The sequence below is a fragment of the Pan troglodytes genome, chromosome 2 (assembly GCF_028858775.2).
Source record: "Pan troglodytes isolate AG18354 chromosome 2, NHGRI_mPanTro3-v2.0_pri, whole genome shotgun sequence".
Taxonomy (NCBI): domain Eukaryota; kingdom Metazoa; phylum Chordata; class Mammalia; order Primates; family Hominidae; genus Pan; species Pan troglodytes.
In genome coordinates this window covers 125,704,668-125,730,867 of record NC_086015.1, presented here as the reverse complement: position 1 = coordinate 125,730,867, position 26,200 = coordinate 125,704,668, and the positions used below count along the sequence as shown (strand labels likewise).

Sequence of the window (26,200 nt, the reverse complement as noted above, 5' to 3'; positions counted from 1 at the left end):
CAAGAAAAGCCAGATACTTTACATCTCTGGGTTGTTGTAGGGATCATCTGCGAGTATGTGAATAGTACTTTGAAAATATAAAGTGGCCGGGTGCGGTGGCTCATGCTTGTAATCCCAGCACTTTGGGAGGCCTAGATGGGAGGATGACTTGAGATCAGGAGTTCAAGGCCAGCCTGACAAACATGATGAAACCTCGTCTCTACTAAAAATATAAAAATTAGCCGGGCGTGGTGGCACATGCCTGTAATCCCAGCTACTTGGGAGGCTGAGGCAGGAGAATCACTTGAATCCGGGAGGTGGAGGTTGCAGTGAGCCGAGAACGCGCCATTGCACTCCAGCCTGGGCAACAAGACTGAGACTCTGTCTCAAAAAAGAAAAAAAAGAAAATATAAAGTACGGTACAAATGTCAAGTTTTAATTCAGACGTACTGAAAGGGTCTGAGTGTTGCTTTCATTAGTAATTTAATCATAGAGATAAATATGGGAAGAATTTTTATTTCATGATATCTGGGGTTTAATCTGTAAGTCCCCAGCATTTTTGTTATAACAAAAAGGGACCAGATACGGGCTCTTTAACCGAAGTACTCCTACTCTGGGCCTCCCTGCTGCTACTAAACCACCTTACCTCACTCATGTATGTCACTTTTATAGTTTTCTTTGGAACATCCATTGGTTATGTGTCTTCTGCTATGAATTTTCTATCACTAACATAGCTTTGAACGTGATTTGATCAGATGGCCCATTTTCCTGTCTTCCTCTATTCCCAAAGATTAATGAATTTAGTTTTCTACCTGACAGCTACCTTTTAGTTAATCTGGAAGCTTAGAAGAATCACAGGTCATTTGATGACGACTTGTTATTTTCTCTGATTTAAAGGACATGCCATGGAATTTTTCTTTTTTTCTGTGTATGTGCTTTATTAAATAGAAGACAGAATGGTGGAAGAAACAACCTGAAATGTAATTAAGAACTCTCAACTAAATAGAAAAGAGTTCATTATTGGATTTCTCAATATTAAGCTAAAGAGTCAAGTTAGTGTTAGAGATATATTTTAGTAGTATGCTCTATTTTTTGTTGGCCATAATTTCCTTTATATCTTCTGTTTACCAGTGCTGTAATGCTATATATCAACCTTTAGTCAGTTTACCTTCATTTTTCCCTCCCTATTAAGAATGCCCAAAAAGTCCTATCTCTGTATTTTGGTTTGGAGCTCTCTCATTTATTGGAAGCTCTTATTCTTTGAAGTTGTCATTTCATTATGTGCTGTTAACTCCTTTCACCTACTTATCATTTGATACCTTTTGCCTTTTTCACTGTGCCTGTATTTTATGTTTCACACTAACATTCTCCCCCTATTTTACTTTGCCCATTCTACAGAAGTTTTTAAATCTTTTTTATTAGATAACATACATGGTACAGGCTAAAAGGCACATAAAGCTTTCCAGTGAAAAGTGTCTTTTTCATCCTTATTCCCTAGTTACCATCACCTTTCTATGCAGGCAACAAGTATTTAGTTTCCTCTAACTCATTCTGAAGATAATCTGTGCAATAAGTAAATTAATGCATATATTCCTTTTTAACGCTTTTAGAAAATATGGTATAATGCCATATTAATGTACACTGTTTGCATTTTGTTTTCATTTATATCTTGGGAGATCATACCATATCAGCATATGTAACACTCTCTCATTCTTTTTATGGTGTCATGTTTACTCTTTCTTGAACTGAAATTTTAGACACCCTGAATATTCTTCTAGGTTGAGGTATTTCTTCTGGATATTCTTCTTTTAAAATTAATATAGTACTCAACTGATAGGTTATGTGCAAATAATGATCTCAGAATCTTTTTTTCATGTACAGAAAATGTTACTGTTATAAGTAAACAAACTTTTACATTCTAAAAAGATAATGAAAATTATTTTTATCTTTATAGTTTGAATCAGCTTGGGTACTGACAAATATTGCTTCAGGAAATTCTCTTCAGACCCGGATTGTGATTCAGGCAGGAGCTGTGCCCATCTTCATAGAGTTGCTCAGCTCAGAGTTTGAAGATGTCCAGGAACAGGTAAAAATGAAACAAAAAGAAGCAGGTGAAAGAAATTTTTTGGCTGGGCACGTCGCTCACTCCTGTAATCCCAACATTTTGGGAGGCCAAGGTGGGTGGATCACGAGGAGTTTGAGACCAGCCTAGCCAACATGGTGAAATCCCGTCTCTACTAAAAATACAAAAATTAGCCGGGCATGGTGGTACGTGTCTGTAATCCCAGCTACTTGGGAGGCTGAGGCAGGAGAATTGCTTGAACCCGAGAGGTGGAGGTTGCAGTGAGCCGAGATTGCATCATTGCACTCCGGCCTGGGTGACGAGAGCAAGACTTTGTCTCAAAAAAAACAAAACAAAAAAAGAAAAACAAAAAACCCCACAAAATTTCCCAACATAATAAGGGGCTGAGTTTCACCAGTTGGCTTTGGTAATCTATGGATTGTCACAAAGGAGTGTTCTAGAAATTTAGTCTTAACCAAATAGAAAATTTCTTAGTGACTGTAGGCAGAATTTCTCTTAGACACATAAAATAATCTTCCCCTTCCAAACCTGACATTCTTTAAGCCCTGTATATGTACTTTTTTAGACCATGTAAGCAGTTACTGATAGAGGTTTTTTCTTGTAGAAATTTCAAGTGTTGAAAGTAGGCCAGGTGCTGTGGTTCCTGCCTGTAATTCCAGCACTTGGGAGGCTGAGGTGGGCAGCTTGCTTGAGCCCAGGAGCTCGAGACCAGCCAGGGCAACATGGCGAAACCCAGTCTCTACAGAAAATAAAGTAGGTGGGCATGGTGGCACACGCCTGTTGTCCCAGCTGCTTGAGAGGCTGAGGTGGGAGGGTTCACTTGAGCTCCAGGAGGCTGAGGCTGCAGTGAGCCGATATCACACCACCACACTCCAGCCTCGGTAACAGAGTGAGACCTATCTCAAAAAAAAAGAAAGTGGCTAGTCTTTGCCACTTTTGTGCAGAAAAGTACAGAAAGCAAGTTTCTTTTTGTTCACTGTTTTCTTATGTAAGCAAGAAAATACTCTCTTTCTGTCTTTCTTTTTTTCTGTCTTTCTCTCTGTCTCTCCATCTTTCCGTCTTTCTCTTTCTCTCCATCTCTCCATCTCTCCTTCTCTCCGTCTCTCCCTCCCTCCGTCTCTCCCTCCCTCCCTCCTTCCCTCCTCTTGCTTCCTCCCTCCCTCCCTTCCTTCCCTCCCTCCCTCCCTTCCTTCCTTCCCTCCCTCCCTCCCTCCCTCCTTCCGTCTGTCCCTGTCACCCAGGCTGGAGTGCATTGGCTCAATCTCGACTCACTGCAACCTTGGCCTGTCAGGTTCAAGCAGTTCTCATGCCTCAGCCTCTCAAGCAGCTGGGATTACAGGCGCCTGCCACCACACCCAGCTAATTTTGTATTTTTAGTAGAGATGGAGTTTCACTGTGTTGCACTCCATACTGGGTGACAGAGCGAGATTCTGTATCAAAAAACAAAAACAAACAAAAATGAATTAGTTCTTTCCTTTAACAAACCGAATACCTTCTGTTTGTTGTACACTTTAGGATATTGTTTATCTTCCTCCCCCAATCCTACAACTATTTCATTTGACTCCCTGATGAACGTGTTATTGTGATATACTGGCATCTGAAAGAATTATGAGGGAATTAAACTATGTAACCTTTATTAATGAATGATTCTTTCACAGGCAGTCTGGGCTCTTGGCAACATTGCTGGAGATAGTACCATGTGCAGGGACTATGTCTTAGACTGCAATATCCTTCCCCCTCTTTTGCAGTAAGTTTCTTCTTCCTTCTTCCTTTTTTTTTCTTTTTGAGAATAAAAATGTAAGAGATTCCTCAGAAAGCATTACATGTTTGGAAATCATTTTGGATTTTCTAGTGTTATTTTTAATTCCAGATATTTTCTTGTTTAGATCATTTCCTCAAGCACCCTATCTTTTTCCATGCCAAAATTCTGAATTCTGAATTACTTGCATCAGAATTAATGAAGTTTTAATGTTCTGGAGAAAAGCTATCTGAAGACATCTCTTTATCAAAAGTATTATTATTTAGTATTTATGTCATCAGATAATCACTGTCTGTTACATAGTTTACCATTGTACCATCGTGCTTTTAGGTTATTTTCAAAGCAAAACCGCCTGACCATGACCCGGAATGCAGTATGGGCTTTGTCTAATCTCTGTAGAGGGAAAAGTCCACCTCCAGAATTTGCAAAGGTAAGGACTATGCTTTTGGGACATTGGCAGAAAAAATACAATTAAAAGAGTATTGCAACCAATGGTAAGGTGAACAGGAAGATAATTTTTGTTAAAATTTAAAATGTTAGAATTTTATCTGTTTTTGGAGAAACAGGGTTGTTGTTTTTGTTGGTTCTCTTTATTATTTAAAAAGCAAATTTAGAGCATAGCTTGAAGGTGCACATTTACGATGGGACTGCAAATAAAGCATAGCATGAAGGAAGAATTTGTAAAGCTTATTGAAATTAGGCTTCATACAATTAGTATACTGTATTAGGAGACTATCCTTTCAGTTCTCTTAAAACAGTGGTTCTCAAAGTGTGGTCTGTGAGTTCTCTGGGAGTCCATGAGATTCTTTTTTTTTTTTCCAATAGGTTTTTGGGGAACAGGTGGTGTTTAGGTACATGAGTTACTTGTTTAGTGGTGATTTCTGAGATTTTGGTGCACCCAACACCCAAGCAGTGTACGCTGTACCCAGTGTGTAGTCCTTTATCTCTCACCCACCTCCGACCCTTTCTCCCTGAGTCCCCAAAGTCCATTGTATCATTCTTACGCTTTTGCGTCCTCATAGCTTAGTTCCCACTTATGAATGAGAACATCTGATGTTTGGTTTTCCAGTCCTGAGTGACTTTATCTACTTGTTGATTGATGGGCATTTGGGCTGGTTCCATGTGTTTGCAATTGTGAATTGTGCTGCTATAAACCTGCGTATACAAGTATCTTTTTCGTATAATGACCTCTTTTCCTCTGGGTAGATACCCAGGAATGGGACTGGTGCATCAAATGGTAGATATACTTTTAGTTCTTTAAGGAATCTCCACACTGTTTTCCATAGTGTTTATACTGGTTTACATTCCCAGCAACAGTGTAAAAGTGTTCCCTTTTCACCACATTCATGCCAACATCTATTTTTTGTTTTTTGGTTTTTTGAGACGGAGTTTTGCTCTTGTTGCCCAGGCTGAAGTGCAGTGGCGCGGTCTCGGCACACTGCAACCTCTGCCTCCTAGGTTCAAGTGATTCTCCTGCCTCAGCCTCCCGAGTAGCTGGGATTACAGGCGCATACCACCACGCCCGGCTAATTTTTGTATTTTTAGTAGAGACGGGGTTTCACCATGTTGGCCAGGTTGGTCTTGAACTCCAGACCTCAGGTGATCCACCCACCTCAGCCTCCCAAAGTGCTGGGATTACAGGCGTGAGCCACCACGCCCAGCTGCATTTTTTAATATGTTTGTTGGCTATTTGTATATCTTCTTTTGAGAATTGTCTGTTCATGTCCTTAGCCCACTTTTTGATGGGATTGTTTTTTTCTTGCTGATTTGAATTTCTTGCAGATTCTGGATATTAAAATAAATGGGTATTTTTGTAGTTGTTTTTAATTTGGAATCATTTTTCACTGAACAAAACCTTAGCATTTTTGGTCTTTAACAAAGTATCTAAAATACAGAATTTCCTAGTTTTCACATTTGTGAAAGTTCCTTTACCTGTTTAGTCCACAAGGAATGTGTTTTGATAGGGAGTCTTACTCCAAGAATTGATGTATATAAAACTTTGCTCTCTGAAATTATTTTCCTTGGGCTTTGACTACAGATTAGTGCAAGATCACTGACAACATTGCCAAAGATGGAAATGCCACTTAGGTACTTGCTGCTTCATCTTTAGAAGTGTAAATCACCCTAGAAGTCACCAAGTATATGCCTGGTTGCCTTCTTGAGTATCTCACCTCACTTCTGGCTTTTAGTCTATTGAATTTCATAATCATCATTTTCCTTTTACAGGTTTCTCCATGTCTGAATGTGCTTTCCTGGTTGCTGTTTGTCAGTGACACTGATGTACTGGCTGATGCCTGCTGGGCCCTCTCATATCTATCAGATGGACCCAATGATAAAATTCAAGCGGTCATCGATGCAGGAGTATGTAGGAGACTTGTGGAACTGCTGATGTAAGATATCTTTTAGAAAGTGTGTCCACTTTCTTTCCCTTGGTACTAGTTTTCTAGCTGCTAATACTTAAATATTAATTGATTGTACATGATAATTGATTTATTGTGCTTTGGGCTACTGTTTTTGTTACTTGTTTATTTTGATGTCAGATCTGTTTGTCTTGTTTTATTGAGGCTTATAGAGAACCTCTTAGTCCTCTGCTGTTAGCAGGCCTTTAGCAGAAACATTGGGAAAACTCTGATATGTGTAGTTCCAGGCTCATACTGGATGGCCTGAGATCAACCACTGGACATCAGAAGGCATACTGCCACTAAAATAGTCATTCCTTATCTGTCTGTCTCATTTAGAGCTTATTTTAGACAAGTATCAGAAATTCAATCTTATTTTGCTTTATCATCTCCGTGATGCTTTTGATAATGGAGTGGAAGATTTACTCGTGACATAAATAATTTGAGACTGTATTAATCAAATTTTTAGATACTACAGAAGAAAAAAATGAAAGTGATAACATAATGGAGAAATGGTACAGTTACAAGGTATGGGAGATTTAAAGTACAAAGTAGATGCAAAGAGACATTGTCTCAAACATGACATTTGGAATATATTAGATAGTTATAATGTATTAATACAAAATAGAAAACTCTGGGATTATAGCAGGCTACAGACTGGATGCAGATCAGTAATGTAGTGCTAATGTGAATTAATGGCAGTATGATGCTGCAGGAGTCTGAAGTACATCATTCAAAATCTGGGAAGTAATCCTTTGTATTCTTTAGTCACTAGACTACTATATATTTTAGCCATTTCTTTTTTTTTTTTCTTTTTTAAAAATTATACTTTAAGTCCTAGGGTAAATGTACACAACATGCAGGTTTGTTACATAGGTATACATGTGCCATGTTGATTTGCTGCACCAATTAACTCGTCATTTACATTAGGTATTTCTCTTAATGCTATCCCTCCCCCTGCCCCCAACTCCACGACAGGCCCCAGTGTGTGATGTTCCCCGCCCTGTGTCCAAGTGTTCTCATTGTTCAATTCCCACCTGTGAGTGAGAACATGCAGTGTTTGGTTTTCTGTCCTTGTGATAGTTTACTCAGAATGATTGTTTCCAGCTTCATCCACGTCCCTGCAAAGGATATGAACTCATCCTTTTTTACGGCTGCATAGTATTCCGTGGTGTATATGTACCACATTTTCTTAATCCAGTCTATCACTGATGGACATTTGGGTTGGTTCCAAGTCTTTGCTATTGTGAATAGTGCCGCAATAAACATGGATGTGTCTTTGTAGTAGCATGATTTATAATCCTCTGGGTATATACCCAGTAGTGGGATGGCTGGGTCAAATGGTATTTCTAGTTCTAGATCCTTGAGGAATCGCCACACTGTCTTCCACAATGGTTGAACTAATTTACACTCTCACCAACAATGTAAAAGTGTTCCTATTTCTCCACATCCTCTCCAGCATCTCTTGTTTCCTGACTTTTTAATGATGACGTGAGATAGTATCTCATTGTGGTTTTGATTTGCATTTCTCTGATGACCAGTGATGATGAGCATTTTTTCAATTGTCTGTTGGCTGCATAAAAGTCTTCTTTTGAGAAGTGTCTGTTCATATCCTTTGCCCACGTTTTGAGGGGGTTTTTTTTTCTTGTAAATTAGTTTAAGTACTTTGTAGATTCTGGATATTAGCCCTTTGTCATAGGAATGCTTGTGATTTTTGCACATTGATTTTGTATCCTGAGACTTTGCTGAAGTTGCTTATCAGCTTAAGGAGATTTGGGGCTGAGACGATGGGGTTTTCTAAATATACAATCATGTCATCTGCAAACAGGGACAGTTTGACTTCCTCTTTTCCTAATTGAATACCCTTTATTTCTTTCTCTTACCTGATTGCCCTGGCCAGAACTTCCAGTGCTGTGTTGAATACGAGTGCTGAGAGAGGGCATCCTTGTCTTGTGCTGGTTTTCAAAGGGAATGCTTCCAGTTTTTGCCCATTCAGTATGATATTGGCTGTGGGTTAGTCATAAATAGCTCTTATTATTTTGAGATATGGTCCATCAGTACCTAGTTTATTGAGAGTTTTTAGCATGAAGGGCTGTTGAATTTTGTCAAAGGCCTTTTCTGCATCTGTTGAGATAATCATGTAGTTTTTGTCGTTGGTTCTGTTTATGTGATGGATTACATTTATTGATTTGCATATGTTGAACCAGCCTTGCATCCCAGGGATGAAGCCCACTTGATCGTGGTGGATAAGCTTTTTGACATGCTGCTGGATTCGGTTTGCCAGTATTTTATTGAGGATTTTCACATCAATGTTCATCAGGGATATTGGTCTAAAATTTTCTTTTTTGTTGTTGTGTCTTTGCCAGGCTTTGGTATCAGGATGATGCTGGCCTCATAAAATGTGTTAGGTAGGATTCCCTCTTTTTCTATTGATTGGAATAGTTTCAGAAGGAATGGTACCAGCTCCTCTTTGTACCTCTGGTAGAACTTGGCTGTGAATCCATCTGGTCCTGGGCTTTTTTTGGTTGGTAGGCTATTAATTACTGCCTCAATTTCAGAGCCTGTTATTGGTCTATTCAAGGATTCAACTTCTTCCTGGTTTAGTCTTGGGAGGGTGTATGTGTCCAGGAATTTATCCATTTCTTCTAGATTTTCTAGTTTATTTGTGTAGAGGTGTTGATAGTATTCTCTGATGGTAGTTTGTATTTCTGTGGGATCGGTGGTGATATCCCCTTTATCATTTTTTATTGCATCTATTTGATTCTTTTCTCTTTTCTTTATTAGTCTTGCTAGCGGTCTATCAATTTTGTTGATCTTTTCAACAAACCAGCTCCTGGATTCATTTATTTTTTTGAAGGGTTTTTTGTGTCTGTATCTCTTTCAGTTCTGCTCTGATCTTAGTTATTTCTTGCCTTCTGCTAGCTTTTGAATTTGTTTGCTCTTGCTTCTCTAGTTCTTTTAATGGTGATGTTGGGTGTTGATTTTAGATCTTTCCTGCTTTCTCTTGTGGGCATTTAGTGCTATAAATTTCCCTCTACACACTGCTTTAAATGTGTCCCAGAGATTCTGGTATGTTGTGTCTTTGTTCTCATTGGTTTCAAAGAACATCTTTATTTCTGCCTTCATTTCGTTATTTACCCAGTAGTCATTCAGGATCAGGTTGTTCAGTTTCCATGTAGTTGTGCGGTTTTGAGTGAGTTTCTTAATCCTGAGTTCTAATTTGATTGCACTCTGGTCTGAAAGACAGTTTGTTGTGATTTCTGTTCTTTTACATTTGCTGAGCAGTGTTTTACTTCCAATTATGTGGTCAGTTTTAGAATAAGTACAATGTGGTGCTGAGAAGAGTGTATATTTTGTTGATTTGGGGTGGAGAGTTCTGTAAATGTCTATTAGGTCCACTTGGTGCAGAGCTGAGTTCAAGTCCTGGATATCCTTGTTAACCTTCTGTCATGTTGATCTGTCTAATATTGACAGTGGGGTGTTAAAGTCTCCCATTATTATTGCGTGGGAGTGTAAGTCTCTTTGTAGGTCTCCAAGGACTTGGTTTATGAATCTGGGTGCTCCTGTATTGGGTGCATATATATTTAGGATAGTTAGCTCTTCTTGTTGAATTGATCCCTTTACCATTATGTAATGGCTTTCTTTGTCTCTTTTGATCTTTGTTGGTTTAAAGTTTGTTTTATCAGAGACTAGGATTGCAACCCCTGCTTTTTTTTTGCTTTCCATGTGCTTTGAACATCTTCCTCCATCCCTTTATTTTGAGCCTATGTGTGTGTCTGCACGTGAGATGGGTCTCCTGAATATAGCACACTGATGGGTCTTGACTCTTTATCCAATTTGCCAGTCTGTGTCTTTTAATTGGGGCATTTAACCTATTTACAATTAAGGTTATTATTGTTATGTGTGAATTTCATTTTATCATTATGATGTTAGTTGGTTATTTTGCCCGTTAATTGATGCAGTTTCTTCATAGCATTGATGGTCTTTACAATTTGGCATGTTTTTGCAGTGGCTGGTACCGGTTGTTCCTTTCCATGTTTAGTGCTTCCTTCAGGAGCTCTTGCAAGGCAGGCCTGGTGGTGACAAACTCTGTCAGCATTTGCTTGTCTGTAAAGGATTTTATTTCTCCTTCACTTATGAAGGTTAGTTTGGCTGGATATGACATTCTTGGTTGAAAACTCTTTTCTTTTTACTCTTTTTTCTCTAATCTTGTCTTCATACTTTATTTCATTAATTTGATCTTCAATCACTGATATCCTTTCTTCCACTTGATTGAATTGGCTATTGAAGCTTGTGCATACGTCACGAAGTTCTTGTGCCATGGTTTTCAGCTCTATCAGGTCTTTTAAGCTCTTCTCTACACTGTTTATTCTAGTTAGCCGTTGGTCTAACCTTTGTTCAAAGTTTTTAGCTTCCTTGCAATGGGTTAGAACATGCTCCTTTAGCCCGGAGAAGTTAGTTATTACCGACCTTCTGAAGCCTACTTCTGTCAACTCGTCAAAGTTATTCTCCGTCCAGCTTTGTTCTGTTGCTGGCGAGAAGCTGCGATCCTTTGGAGGAAAACAGGCGCTCTGGTTTTTAGAATTTTCAGCTTTTCTGCTCTGGTTTCTCCCCATCTTTGTGGTTTTATCTACCTTTGGTCTTCGATATTGGTGACCTACAGATGAGGTTTTGGTGTGGATGTCCTTTTTGTTGATGTTGATGCTATTCCTTTCTGCTTATTTGTTTTCCTTCTAACAGTCAGTTCCCTCAGCTGCAGGTCTGTTGGAGTTTGCTGGAGGTCCACTCCAGACCCTGTTTTCCTGGATTACCAGCAGAGGCCACAGAACAGCAAATATTGCAGAACAGCAAATATTGCTGCCTGATATTTTCTCTGGAAGCTTCGTCCCAGAGGGGCACCCGCCTGTATGAGGTGTCTCTCGGCCCCTACTTGGAGGTGTCTCCCAGTTAGGCAGGAAGTCAGGGACCCTGAATGGAAGGACCGGCTGAAGCCATGGCAGAAGGACATAAATTGTAAAGATTTCATGGACATTTATTAGTTCCCCAAATTAATACTTTTATAATTTCTTACGCCTGTCTTTACTGCAGTCTCTGAACATAAATCGTGAAGATTTCATGGACATTTATCACTTCCCCAATCAATACTCTTATAATTTCCTATGCCTGTCTTTAATCTCTTAATCCTGTCATCTTCATAAGCTGAGGATGTATGTTGCCTCAGGGTCCTGTGATGATTGCATTATGTGTACAAATTGTTTGTGAAAGGTGTGTTTGAACAGTATGAAATCTGGGCATTCTAAAAGAACAAGATAACAATGATTTTCAGGGAACAAGGGAGATAACCATAAGGTCTGACTGCCTGCGGGGCCGGGCAGAACAGAGTCATATTTCTCTTCTTGCAAAAGCGAATAGCAGAAATAGCGCTCAGTTCTTTTTCTCAGCAAGGAACAGCCCTGGGAAAAGAATGCATTCCCAGGGGGCGGCCTCTAAAATGGCCGCTCTGGGAGTGTCTGTCTTTTGCAGTTGAAGATAAGGCATAAAATACGCCCTGGTCTCCTTCAGTGCCCTCAGGCTTGCTAGGATTAGGAAATTCCAGCCTGGCGAATTCTAGTCAGACCGGTTTTCTGCTGTAGAAAACACTGTTTCTTGTTAAGATGTTTATCAGTGACAATGGGTGTACAGTGGGACATGAAACCTCATCAGCAGTTCTAATCTCACCCTGGCCTTGTGATCTTGCTCTGCCCCCATTTTCCTTGTGATATTTTATTGCCTTTTGAAGCATGTGATCTCTGTGACCCACACCCTATTCGTACACTCCCTCCCCTTTGAAAATCGCTAATAAAATATTGCTGGTTTTGTGGCTTGGGAGCATCACGGAACCTGCCGACATGTGATGTCATCCCCGGAGACTTAGGTGTAAAATTTCTCTCTTTTGTACTCTTTCTCTTTATTTCTTAGACTGGCCAACACTTAGAGAAAATAGAAAAGAAACTACATTGAAATACTGGGGGCTGGTTCCCCCAATAGGCTACACGGGGTTCAGGGACCCACTTGAGGAGGCAGTCTATCCATTCTCAGAACTCAAACACCATGCTGGGAGAACCACTGCTCTCTTCAGAGCTGTCAGACAGGGACGTCTACATCTGCAGAAGTTGTCTGCTGCCTTTTGTTCAGCCTATGCCCTGCCCCCAGAGGTGGAGTGTATAGAGATAGTAGGCCTTGCTGAGGTGCGGTGGGATCCACCCATTTCGAGCTTTCTGGCTGCTTTGTTTACCTACTCAAGCCCCAGCAATGGCAGACGCCCCTCCCCCCGCCAGGCTGCAGCCTTGCAGGTCGATCTCCAGCTGCTGCGCTAGCAGTGAGCAAGGCTGCATGGGCATGGGACCCGCTGAGCCAGGCATGGGAGAGCAATCTCCTTGTCTGCCATTTGCTAAGACTGGGGGAAAAGCACAGTGTTTGGGCAGGGTTTACTGATTTTCCATGTACAGTCTGTCACAGCTTCCCTTGGCTAGGAAAGGAAAATCCCCCGACCCATTGCGCTTCCTGGGTGAGGCGACGCCCTGTCATGCTTCACCTCGCCCTCCGTGGGCTGCACCCACTGTCCAACCAGTCCCAGTGAGATGAATCAGGTACCTCAGTTGGAAATGCAGAAATCACCCGTCTTCTGCGTCGATCACTCTGGGAGCTGCAGACCAGAGCTGTTCCTATTCAGCTATCTTGGAACGGAACCCAGCCATTTCTTTTTAATCATTACATGTTAAATTTGAAGGAACTGGCTTAGTTTTTAGAAGAGTGATTGGTCTCATTAAAGTGGAGGGAAAAATAGGACCCTTAAGGAAAATCAAAAGATAGTGACTTAATTTAGCTAGAAATAAGGACTTAATATCTGTCTTCAAATATATATATATGGCTTTGTGGAGTGGTTTTTGGACCAGTAAGGCAGCTTATTTAGTAGGTTTAGTTGAAAGACCTTTGTATTTAGAGTGTGACTCCTGACTTGCGTTTTCAAGTTAGTTCAGCTGTTGATGTGTCACTTTTACGTCTGAAAATTAAGACAATTTATAAAACTTAAAAATGTTGCGTAAATGTTAATTATTGCTCTCAATTATCTCAGCAACCATACAAAAGCCAGTAAAGAGGAAGTGAAGCCTATATTAAAGAATGAGAGGGAAAAGTTGGAATCCAGGTGATGGAATACCTGGGAAAGATTCCTAGGAAAGATTGGTAGTTTTTTCCAAATGTACTAAAATAAGGGGAAAGACAGTTCTAGGGAACACCAGACATTCCATCATCATGATAAGCGTTCCCTTAATTAGCCCCATGGGTACATTTCTGCTCTAAAATTCTATCACGATTTTTTTGTTTTTTAATTTTGGTCTTGGAAGGAAATGAAACTAAGGATAGAACTGTTTGCTATAACATTACTTTTTGTTTTTGCAGGCATAATGATTATAAAGTGGTTTCTCCTGCTTTGCGAGCTGTGGGAAACATTGTCACAGGGGATGATATTCAGACACAGGTATGAAGAAGTGGTAACTTTCTTTTGTCCTTTAAAAACAGTATATTGAACTTAATGATCATGTTTCTATTATCGTATTTTACTCCATATTATTAGGGAAACTTGATACTCTGTTACACTAATGTTTAAAAATGTTGGGCCGGGGGCGGTCGCTCACGCCTGTAATCCCAGCACTTTGGGAGACTGAGGCGGGCGGATTGCCTGAGCTCAGGAGTTCGACACCAGCCTGGGCAACATGGTGAAACCTCATCTCTACTAAAAATACAAAAAATTAGCCGGGCGTGGTTGCACGCGCCTGTAGTTCCAGCTACTTGGGAGGCTGAGGTAGAAGAATCGCTTGAACCCAGGAGGTAGAGGTTGCAGTGAGCCGAGATCGCACCACTGCACTCCAGCCTGGGCAACAGAGTGAGACTCCAGCTCAAAGAAAAAAAAAAAAGTTGGTTTAGGCATCTACTCTCAATACCTTTAGTATCTCTGACTTGACCTGTTGCTTGTAGTAGTTTGGGGTTGTCCTATGATAGTGACTATTTTTTGGTCAGACAGATTTGTTTTTCTTCACTTCTATTTGAAATAGTTCTCATGGGCATCAGAATCCTCTAGTAGCATCTTTTCTCTGTCTTTTTCATCTCAATATCACCTTCTCTGATAGCTTTCTCCTTTTGTACATGGTAAGTCCCCTGTGTGAGGAAGATTCTTCTCTCCTGCTTTCTAATGTCACCATCTACTCTATTCAACTTCTGTATCAAGACACACCATTCGCAGTGCATTGTTCTAGCCATATTTCTTCCTGAAATCTCAGCTGTGTTGTGATGTTGAAGTCTTTTAGTTCTTCTGCCTCATCGACCATTTATTTCTCCCTAGCAAGCTCCTTTTCCTCTTGTCTCCTTTTGTGGACATCTTCCACGGGGCAATCCTTCTGCCTCGTTCATAGATCTTATTTATAATGTCAGTGATTACCCTTCTGTGCATGGATTCAGAATTGGGAATTGGGTTTTAGCCTTAGCGTTTTCTTCACCAGTTCTGACTTTCAGCAATACATTTAATGCCTTTTCTAATCTCTAAAATTAAGGAGATTAGATTTGTTCTCTCAGGTGTCTTCTAACTGTAATGTATTTACTTTAAATATATTCTGTACACAAGGGAACTCATTTCCCCTTGCATTACCTGAACCTCTGCTTATGTTCCCTGTATCAGTGAATGGCACCATCAGTTCCCCTGAAACCTGGACATCAGCTTGATCCTTTCCTCTCCTCCAACTCCATCATCAGTTATTAAGTTCTGTTGTTCTGTCTCTATTCATCCTTTGCAGGGCTTAGTTCAGACACTTCAGAAGAGAATAGGAGAAGAAAAGAATATATGTTTGACTATATTTGCATAAAATTTCTCTGGAAGGATATATAGGGAACTGAAAATGTTGGTTGTCTTTGAGGGGAACTGGTTGGCTGGGATACAAGAAGGGGAAAGAGGCTTTTAACAACTATAGAGTCTTTTATACCCTCCGAATTTTTGAACCCTATCAGTATCTTTCTGTCCCTCACCTACCTCCATATGCTGTACGCTTTTGTCATATTTGTTCCTTGAATTGGCTGTGGCCACTCTCAGCTCTGAGTTTTAACGCATGCTTTATTCGCTCTGCCTGGAACATGTGTCTCCACTGCTACCCCTTGCTCTGACTGCCACCTCACACATATCCACATTCTCTGCTCCTAATGTTTTCTTGTTCTTCAAGTCTTGGTATTAACATTATTTTCTCTGAGAAGCCCTGTTTGACCCTAAACTCTTAAGTTAGGTACTTATTTTTTTTCTTTATCCATCAGAATATTAATCACATTGTATTGTAACTAATTACTAGATTTTAAGATTCTAGAGGTGGATTATGTCAGTGTTTATTTCTGTGCCTCTGTAAATCTAATAATTTCTGGCACAATATATAGGGACTTAAAGAATATTTATTGAATGCAATGAAGTTCTGAATCTCTACATCTAGTTCTGACCTATCTCAAGTTTCAGTCCTATATCTGCAGTAGTCTCTTACATATTTCTGCTTGCATATCTCACGTTTGTCTCACAGTATATCTTCTTTCCCCCACAAAGCAAGTTCCAAGTTTTTATTTTTCCTATTTCAGGTAATGATATAACTATTCTATTTACCTACACATGAAACTTTGCAGTTACATGTGGTGTCTTCCTCCCTTATAGTTTGTATAGCAAGTTGCTGGGTCTTCTTGATTCTTATTGTTACTAGATCCCCATCAAATTACATACTTTTGGTCCTTGTCACACACACAGGTTGTTGCTGTACCCATCCATCCTCCGACTGTCCTAAGCAGTTACTCTTCTCAATTTATTCCCCCTAATAACAGCTGAATCTTTCCTAAAGTAATGTTATTTGCATTATCTTCCTCTAGAAACAATAAGCTGCTTTAGTGCCTGTAAGATAAAGAAACTTGAAAGATTCAAAGGAATTTCTCCTTAAGATTTTAGTCTCATTCTTCTTTCTAGCCTATTATTTTTGGGGCATAGAACTCTTTCGTAATAGCCTCATCATGGCCAGGTATGCTGGCTCATGCTTGTATTCCTAGCTTTTTGAGAGGCTGAGGCGAGAGAATTGCCTGAGCCCAGGAGTTCCAAACCAGCCCATGCAATATAGCAAGACCCCATCTCTAAAAACATTTTTTTTTAATTAGCTGAGCATGATGGAATGTAACTGTAGTCCTACCTACTTTACTCAGGAGGCTGAGGCAGGAGGATTGCTTGCACCCAGGAGTTTGAGGTTGCAGTGAGCTATGATCATGCCACCACACTCCAGCCTTAGTGATAGAACGAGACTGTTTCTTAAAATAAAATAGCCTCAGTAGTCTGTTCTTACGGTACTTTGTAATAGCTTGTCTCTACATTTTTTCATTTCTAGCTTATGTGCAGTGTCAGTCCCTCTTTTTTCTAATGAAATCCTATTGCCTATTTAATAGGCATAAAAGACTTCATTTTAATTTGCATTTCTTTCATTACTTAGGAGATAATTTTCTATTAAAATTTTAGTTTCTCTTTTCAGTTTACACATAGCAACCCTCTCATTTGTTGCAAATATTTTTCACAGTGGATGGTGTACATTTAAAATCTGTTACGATTTTTGACATGAAAACATGTTTCATGAAATTTTTATTTTCCCCTATAATTTATTTTTATGCTCATGCAGTCTTTTACCATCCCCAAGTCAGCTATTTTCTAATAATTCTGCTTTATGATTTCTTTTAAAAATATTTACTCTTAAGTAGTTGCAAATTTATTTTGGTGACTTAGGGTTTATATTAGTCTGTTATTTCATTGCTATAAAGAAATGCCTGGCCGAGCGCGGTGGCTCCTGCCTGTAATCCCAGCACTTTGGGCGGCTGAGGTAGGTGGATCACATGAGGTCGGGAGTTCAAGACCAGCCTGACCAACATGGAGAAACCCTGTCTCTACTAAAAATACAAAATTAGCCGGGCGTGGTGGCGCATGCCTGTAATCCCAGCTACTCAGGAGGCTGAGGCAGGAGAATTACTTGAACCCAGGAGGCGGAGGTTGCGGTGAGCAGAGATTGCGCCATTGCGCTCCAGCCTGGGCAACAGGAGCGAAACTCTGTCTCAAAAAAAAAAACAAGAAATACCGAAGACTGAGTAGTTTATAAAGAAAAGAGGTTTAATTGGCTCATGTTTTTGTAGGCCATACAGGACGCATATAGTAGCTTCTGCTTCTGGGGAGGTCTCAAGAAACTTAAAAGTTATGGTGGAAGGTGAAGAGAAAGCAGGCATGTCTTATGTGACGTGAGCAGGAGCAAAGAGTGGGAGAAGGTGCTACATACTAGAACAGAACCATGGGGATGGCACTGACCATTCTTGAAGGATCCACCCCCATGATCCAGTCACCTCCTACCAGGCCCCACCTCCAACCTTGGGGATTACAATTCGACATGTGATTTGGGTGGGGACACAGATCCAAACCATATCAGGGTTAAGAAATGATTTTGAAAAAATTGTCTTTAATCTGTTTAGCTTTTTATTCCAGTTCTGTCATAGCCACAAGTCATTGGAAGAAAGGATTAACTTATTATAAACTTTATAAATAGCTGCATTTGTTTCTAGAATAGATCTCTGTTCTCTGTTTAGTGATTAATTCTTAAATCTGCCATATACTATTTTAATCAAACTTTTATTATTTTAGTTTCTAGTAGAGTAGGTCTCCTTCTTCATGTGTATTTGTGTTACCTCCTTCACCTTTATAAACTGATAGCTGAGGTCATATCTTTTTTATCTTTGTATCCTATAAAGCATCTAATATACCTCATTAAGTACGTATTCGTTCATTGACTACCAAGTAGTGTGTTATCAGAGGACCTACAAATCTGAGACTCCTGACTTTTCTGGCCACTTGATATATTTACCCATTCAGAAGACTTACGCTATTGGGATGGGAAGGTGAATGAGTAATGCTTTTGTAATTACAATAGTAACATTATTGTATCTTATTAAGTACAGTTTAGCAGTTGTGAATGTGTACAATGAAACTGTACTGATACTCTTAGAAACTAATTCTTATTAACAGTGAATACTTTTTTTTACCTGTATAAAGTTACTTATTTATAAAATTTCAAGGGGAGATGTTATGTCTTTCATAAAATATGTTCCTTAAGTTAAACATTGATATTTAGAACAATACAATAAGTAAAATTTTCAAACTTTTTCTTTTAGGTAATTCTGAATTGCTCAGCTCTGCAGAGTTTATTGCATTTGCTGAGTAGCCCAAAGGAATCTATCAAAAAGGAAGCATGTTGGACGATATCTAATATTACAGCTGGAAATAGGGCACAGATCCAGGTAACCTCATAGGACCTAACTTTTCTTTCAGTATTTTTATTGAAAAGTAAGGTTTTTTTCTCAGTCACCCTTTAAAACACATTTGTTTTTGGCTGGGTGCGGTGGCTCCTGCCTGTAATCTCAGCACTCTGGGAGGCTGAGGCCCGTGGATCACTTGAGGTCAGGAGTTCAAGACTATCCTGGTCAACATGCTGAAACCTTGTCTCTACTAAAAATACAAAAAAATTAGCCAGTCGCAGTGGCAGGTGCCTGTAGTCCCAGCTCCGCGGGAGGCTGAGGGAGGAGAATTACTTGAACCCTGGAGGTAGAGGTTGTAGTGAGCCGAGATTGTGCCACTGTACTCCATCCTGGGTGACAGAGCAAGACTCCAACTCAAAACAAAATAAAACAAAACGTGTATCGTTTTCATTATTCCTTTGAAGACCACTTTCAATGTTGTTGTCTTATTTCATAGTCAGCTTTTTACTTTATCCTAGCTTATAGATGTTAAGTCTTTTGAAATTTACACTTAAGCCTTCATTTTTTCTGTTGCTGTTAATATTTGATGTTTCACCAAGATCCAAGAAATAGTTATCAGGGGAACCACCTCCAGTGTTTCATGTAGGTTCTTTTCTGTTTTCCCTAAGTGTCGGCCGGTCTGAGAAATAAAGGGAAAGAGTACAAAAGAGAAATTTTAAAGCTGGCTGTCTGGGGGAGACATCACATGTCGGCAGGTTCCGTGATGCCCCCCAAGCTGCAAAACCAGCAGGTTTTTATTAGTGATTTTCAAAGGGGAGGGAGTGTACGAATAGGTTGTGGGTCACAGAGATCACATGCTTCACAAGGCAATAAAATATCACAAGGCAAATGGCAGAGCACGGGGTGAAATTAAAATTGCTAATGAGGTTTCAGGCATGCATTGTCATCGATAACATCTTATCAGGAGACAGGGTTTGAGAACAGACAACCAGTCTGACTAAAATTTACTAGGCAGGAATTTCCTCGTCCTAATAGGCCTGGGAGTGCTAAGGGAGACCGGGGTTTATTTCATCCCTTATCTGCAACCATATAAGACAGACAGTCCCAGAGTGGCCATTTTAGAGACCTCCCCCTAGGAACACATTCTCTTTCTCATGACTGTTCCTTGCTGAGAAAAAGAATTCAGTAATATTTCTCCTATTCACTTTTGTAAGAAGAGAAATAATAGCTCTGTTCCGCCTAGCTCTCAGGCAGTCAGACCTGATGGTTATCTCCCTTGTTCCCTGAAGATCGCTGTTATCCTCTTCTTTTTTCAAGGTGCCCAGATTTCATATTGTTTAAACACACATGCTTTATGAACAACTTGTGCAGTCAGTGCAATCATCACAGGGTCCTGAGGCGACATACATCCTCAGCTTAATGAAGATGACGGGATTAAGAGATTAAAGTAAAGATAGGCATAGGAAATTATAAGAGTATTGATTGGGGAGGTGATAAATGTCCATGAAATCTTCACAGTTTATGTTCAGAGACTGCAGTAAAGACAGGTGTAAGAAATGATAAAAGTATTAATTTGGGGGAACTAATAAATGTCCATGAAATCTTCACAATTTATGTCCTTCTGCCAGGCTTCATGGTCCCTCCATTCGGGGTCCCTGACTTCCTGCAACAAATCATGTCTTGTATTTTCAAAATGTTTTGATGGGCTTTATGCTGAACACGATTGGCTTTAACTCTTTCCAAGTAAGATATTTATTTTTCCAGTGGACCCATGTAGATTGCCTCAAATTTTCATGAATTTTTGGATACCCATTTTTCTTTAAATAGTTACTTGGTTTTTACTTTTGTCTTTGTATTGGTGGGAGAGTAACTCAAGTGGACGACAAGCAGTGGGCCAAAGTGTTCAGCCTGGGCAATGTTCAAGGATGGAACAGTGGGTAGGAAAAGATATAACACAGACATAGAGGGCCTTGGAGATGAATGGAAACAGATCATCTAATCCAAGGTTTTCATTTACCACAATTTTGTGTGTGTGTGTTTGTGTGTGTGTATTGAAGCATCCATTACATTGTATCCCATAAATATATACAATTATTATTTGTCAATAAAGAATTTGAATAAAAAGATGAAATGGCTCATGGAATTAAAATGATTTGCTCAAGAGCACCTCTAGTAAAATGACAGGACCGGGATTAGGTGTCTTTCCAGTAATCAACTTTGTCAAACTTTGTTGACGTCCTTCACAGGTATAATAAGAGTTTTTGACCAGGAAAGCATTTTGTCCCCAAAATGCTGAATTAGGAACTGAGATTAATAGCTATAACAATCTATAGCATTCATAAGAGGTGATTTCATCTGTATTTGATTGCCTGTCACCACCAGGCTTTTTTATGCAGAACTTCTCAGTTTCTTAATGTAGGAAATGATATAAACCCATGTTAGGTACTTGAGCCAGGAAGAAACAGGGAGAAAGTAATTTTGGGAAGGCTACTTTAGTGTTAGTACATGAATGGGATTGAGTAAAAGTACTCCATCCAACTATAAGTCTTATTTTGGTAATCTGGGAGGTGGTGGCTTGGAGAATAGCATGGCAATGCCAAAGGAAAGGAAAAAGATGGACTCAGGATTTTAAAAATTGAGAATGTAAATTAATAGCCTTTGTGAACTAGAGGGGTTTAAAAGGAAACTTGATATAGCGGGCAGATGATGTGTTTGAGATGACTAGCAGACCTAACGTAAACTGCTGGCTACCCTGGGCTGATGCTCCAGTGAGAAGTGAGGACTAGAGAGTTTTCGCACATGGAAGTTCACATGCTATGAGAGAATGGAATAGCAGAGGAGCAGAAAATTGAGCTCTTAACAATTTGTTACTATGGGCAGAACAAAAGAGGAAAGTAAAAGAGAAAAGAACTCAGAGAAAATAGGAGATTATAAGATCATAAACTCCAGGGAAGATGTTTTCAGTGATACCAAGACAGAATAAGGATTAGGGAAGGTCGGGTGCAGTGGCTCACACCTGTAATCCCTGCACTTTGGGAGGCCGAGGTGGGTGGATCACCTGAGGTCAGGAGTTCAAGGCCAGCCTGGCCAACATGGTGAAGCCCTGTCTCTACTAAAAGTACAAAAATTAGCCGGGTTTGGTGGTGTGCACCTGTAGTCCCAGCTACCCGGGAGGCTGAGGCAGGAGAATCACTTGAACCCAGGAGGTGGAAGCTGCAGTGAGCTGAGATTGCACCACTGCACTCCAGCCTGGGCAACAGAGTGAGACTCCATCTCAAAAAAGAAAAAAAAAGGTTAGAGATAATGACATAACTCTTTTCAATTTATTTCTGACAGGAGAAGGGGTGTTAATAGTCAAACTAGCTTAGAAATTATAATTAGTATCATGAATATTTTTATAAATCTCACAGTTTTTTCCATTTAAGTTTTTCTTTAATTTTAGACTGTGATAGATGCCAACATTTTCCCAGCCCTCATTAGTATTTTACAAACTGCTGAATTTCGGACAAGAAAAGAAGCAGCTTGGGCCATCACAAATGCAACTTCTGGAGGATCAGCTGAACAGATCAAGTAAGTACCAATCAGGCAGCATATTGTAAGTTAAAAGAAAAATTATTATTGTGTCTATAACTTTATAACCTCCCACATATTACCTAGAGTAAAAGATTAGCTGTCTTTGAGGGGGAAAGTAAGTGAGAGACGATCTTACCAAATAAGAATGTTTAGTTCCAGTCCTTAGGAAATTGTCCTTGGTGTCATAATTAGATGTGTATTTAATTCTTTATTATCTCTCCCATTTCTTTTTGCTGAAAAACAATCCTGGGATATAAGAAGTAGGCATAGTCGAGGCTTGAGGCAATAGAAATCCTTGCTTCAACCTACTCTGGAGCTACTTGTCAGAAATATCTTGGGTAATATAGGTTACTTGTAGAACTTAGAGCCCAAGTTTAATAACTCACTCTTGCCCTTTTTAGTTTAGATGTCTTAATAGTAGAATTGGATCAGAATTGAAAGAGTGGTATGTCTGAGAATGAAGTGCCAAATTTAGTAGAGGCAGGTATCTTCTAATATTCTTGTTAAAGGGAGGAGCTGTAGCAGCTCAAGACTTAAATGGCTCCCTTGGTAGCAGCTTAGTGATTGACTGATTGATTGAGATGGAGTCTCTCTCTGTTGCCCAGGCTGGAGTGCAGTGGCACTGTCGGCTCACTGCAACCTCCGCCTCCTGGGTTCAAGCGATTCTCCTGCCTCAGCCTCCCTAGTAGCTAGGATTACAGGTGAGTGCCACCACACCCAGCTAATTTTTGTATTTTTAGTAGAAACGGAGTTTTCCCCTGTTGGCCAGGCTGATCTTGAATTCCAGAGCTCTGGCGATCCACCTGCCTTGGCCTCCCAGAGTGCTGGAATTACAGGTGTGAGCCATCATGCCCGACGGGCAGCTTATAAGCTTAATGAGTGGAAGAAAACATAAATATGGATGGGAATCAGTTCTTCAAAGGAGCATCATATAATTAAATGCAAAATTCAGGACATCTAGTATTTCAGATAGGGAAAAAAAGTAATGATGAAGAGAAAAATGGAGCCTAGACTCAGCCAGTCTTAACTTTATGGGGAATCCAAAATTAAGGAAAGATGGTTTCAAATGAGTGCTAAAGCATTAACTCCTTACTCATACGTGATATCAGACAAACATAGCTACTACTTACATTGTTGCTTTGTGGACTGAATGTAGGCATTCATCAGATGCTAGTTTTGAGTGTTCTGTTTGGAATTAAAAAATAAAAATAGTCGTAACAAAGTACAGAAATTTATCAGGTAGAGAAAATAAGAAATATGTACCTGAAAGAATAAAATTACAAACAGATTAACATATGCAGTAGCTATTTTGGTGAAGTTCATCATGGGCAGGTTATTTCAGGGAGACAGAAGCACATTTGTCTTGTAGGTTTTTTCCAGCCTCCAAAATTCTGATTCTAGAGTACTATGATTTTAATTATGCTGTCACCAGATGGTAAAAATAATGAAGTACTATAGTTATTTGAATAAGCTTTATGTTCAAATTCACATTTATAGTTATTAATTGTCTCTATATTTTATAGTAAATATATTTTCTTAATTGAAATAAGCCAGGCCGGGTGCAGCGGCTCACGTCTGTAATCCCACCACTTTGGGAGGCCAAGACAGGTGGATCACAAGGTCAGGAGTTCGAGACCAGCCTGGCCAACAGGGTGAAACCCCGTCTCTACTAAAAGTACAAAAATTAGCCAGGTGTGGTGGCGTGCACCTGTAATCCCAGCTACTTGCGGGGCTGAGACTGGAGAATCGCTTGAACCCGGGAGGCAGAGGTTGCAGTGAGCTGAGATCATGCCACTGCACTCCAGCCTGGGTGACAGAGTGAGACTCCGTTTCAAAAAAAAAAAAAAAAAAAGAAGAAGAAATAAACCATAAACATATATATTTTATTATGCCATCTTTCATGAGAAAGTATTCAGGAGTATTTTGCTCTGTTAGAGAAGCGCAGAATTGCTGCTGTCCCTTTTTAAAATTCAGCATAGCTATTTATAATAAAATTAATTATCAACCTCCTAGCAGTTTCTTCTTCCCCACATGAAGAGTTATCTTGAAAGAATGTCACAAAAATATTACAGTCCAAATTACAAAAAACAAACTGACTTTATCACTTATAAAAGACATCTATCTGGCTTCTGCTTATTCTTGTTGCAGATACCAGATTTGGATGCAAGAAACAATTAGAATATTTTAGGAAATATCTTGGCCGGGCGTGGTGGCTCACGTCTGTAATTCCAGCACTTTGGGAGGACAAGGCAGGCAAATCACTTGAGGTCAGGAGTTCGAGACCAGCCTAGCCAACATGGAGAAACCTTGTCTCTACAAAAATTAGCTGGGCGTGTTGGTGTTCTCCTGTAGTTGCAGCTACTTGGGAGGCTGAGGTGGGAAAATGGCTTGAACCCAGGAGGCAGAGGTTGGTTGCAGTGAGACAAGATCGTGCCACTGCACTCCACCCTCGGAGACAGAGTGAGAGACTCTGTCTCAAAAGATAAAAAAGAATGTTTTAGGAAACATCTAGAATTTTAGGTTGAATATAATCAAATGTTAATACATATATAACACATGTTCTTAATGAAGGATAAGGATTATTAACTGAAATTAGAGAAAGATTCATCAAAGAAGTGAAACTTACCATTTGTATAGAGAATTGGCAATTTTGGAGGGGAGAATAGCATGAGGAAAAGTGAGAGAATGCAGTGTTTTTGGAGGTGGCAGGTCAGTCTTGCTATAGGTCGTTCTTTCACAAGGATGATTAAGTAATCGACTGGTGAATACTGGGATGAAAGCCTCAGTCTTGGGTATTGGGAAGACTTGGCCTGTCTAAGCTCACGAGTGACACAAAGTAAGGCCTGTGTCTAGGTTCATTATTTTTCTGTATGGATGTTCAGTTGTTTTAGCACTGTTGAAAAGGTGGAATCCCTTCTCCATTTAATTGCCTTTGCTCTTCTGTTAAAGATCAGTTGACTGTTTTTGTGTGGGTGTGTTTCTGGGCTTTCTATTCTTTTTGTGCGGGTCTGTGCATGAATTTGCAGTTTATCTGAGAAACCAAACACACAAACACACAGTTTATCTGAGAAACCACACACAAACACATAGTTTATCTGAGAAACCACACACACACACACACACACACACACACACACACACACTGGTAGTACAGTATAGGAAGTCCTCACTTAATGTCATTGATAGGTTCCAGGAAACTTTGACTTTAAGAGAAACATTGTATATATTAAAACCAATTTTATCATAGGCTAATTAATATAAATCAGTTGAGTTACTACGTGATATTTCTGGTCAAGGAAACATCCCCAACCTTCAAAATATAGACCCAAAAACCTTCTAATATTAAACATTGAAACAGATGTCAGCTATACATAAATGTAAGAAAGATTAATAAAAACAAGTATGATAATATCCAATTTTTGGTGAATCCATGAATGATGGCAGTAGTAGTGGTGGTGGGTTAAATCAAAGAATACAGATTTACAAAACAAAAGTTATGAGCATCTCCTACCATCCTACCACCACACAATTAAAAAAGCAATAATAACATATAAAAAAGGATTCCCAGCACTGAAGAATTTAATGAATGAAATAAAAATACAGCTGAGATCTTCAGCAGTGGAACAGATCAAGCAGAAGAAAGAATTACTAAACTTAAAGATAGGTCTTTTGAAATAACCCAGTCAGACATACATGAATGAATGAATGAATGAATGAATGAAAAAAATAATTAAAAAAGAAAGCCTAAATGGCATCTAGGATACCATCAGGGGAACAAACATTCAAGTATTGTGAATGTCTGGGCCCTCTATTTTGTTCCACTGGTTTTTTGTTTGTTCTTTCACCAATACCACACTGTCTTGATTAGATTATAGTAAGTTGATAATGTCATTCCTCCAACTTTGTTCCTCAGTATTGTATTGACCATTCTGGGCCTTTTGCCTTCCCACATAAACTTTAGAATCAGTTTGTTGGTATCTATTAACTTGCTGGGATTTTGTTTGGGAGTATCACATTGAATCTATAGATCAAGTTGGGAAGAATTGCCATCTTAATATTGAGTCTTGTCCATGAGCA

The 26,200-nt window shown here is 39.5% G+C and overlaps 1 protein-coding gene and 1 long non-coding RNA gene across 10 annotated transcripts in view; one reads left to right on the top strand and one right to left on the bottom strand.

The window, feature by feature from the left end:
* The window catches only part of KPNA1 (karyopherin subunit alpha 1), a 91,092-nt gene that overhangs the window by 58,893 nt on the left and 5,999 nt on the right, over positions 1-26,200 (top strand). For all 9 annotated transcript variants that reach the window (XM_009446285.5, XM_001167086.7, XM_063806182.1 and 6 more), the window contains 7 exons: positions 1,934-2,065; positions 3,721-3,809; positions 4,152-4,251; positions 6,048-6,211; positions 13,661-13,739; positions 18,467-18,592; positions 21,993-22,120. In XM_009446285.5, the coding sequence (XP_009444560.1) occupies positions 1,934-2,065; positions 3,721-3,809; positions 4,152-4,251; positions 6,048-6,211; positions 13,661-13,739; positions 18,467-18,592; positions 21,993-22,120 (818 nt within the window). The remainder of the gene's footprint in view (positions 1-1,933; positions 2,066-3,720; positions 3,810-4,151; positions 4,252-6,047; positions 6,212-13,660; positions 13,740-18,466; positions 18,593-21,992; positions 22,121-26,200) is intronic.
* Positions 12,155-23,471, bottom strand: LOC107970742 (uncharacterized). The gene is made up of 4 exons (XR_010155329.1): positions 23,387-23,471; positions 23,254-23,308; positions 14,904-15,063; positions 12,155-13,262 (listed from the first exon to the last, which is right to left on the bottom strand). It is a non-coding gene; the product is annotated as an uncharacterized LOC107970742 (long non-coding RNA).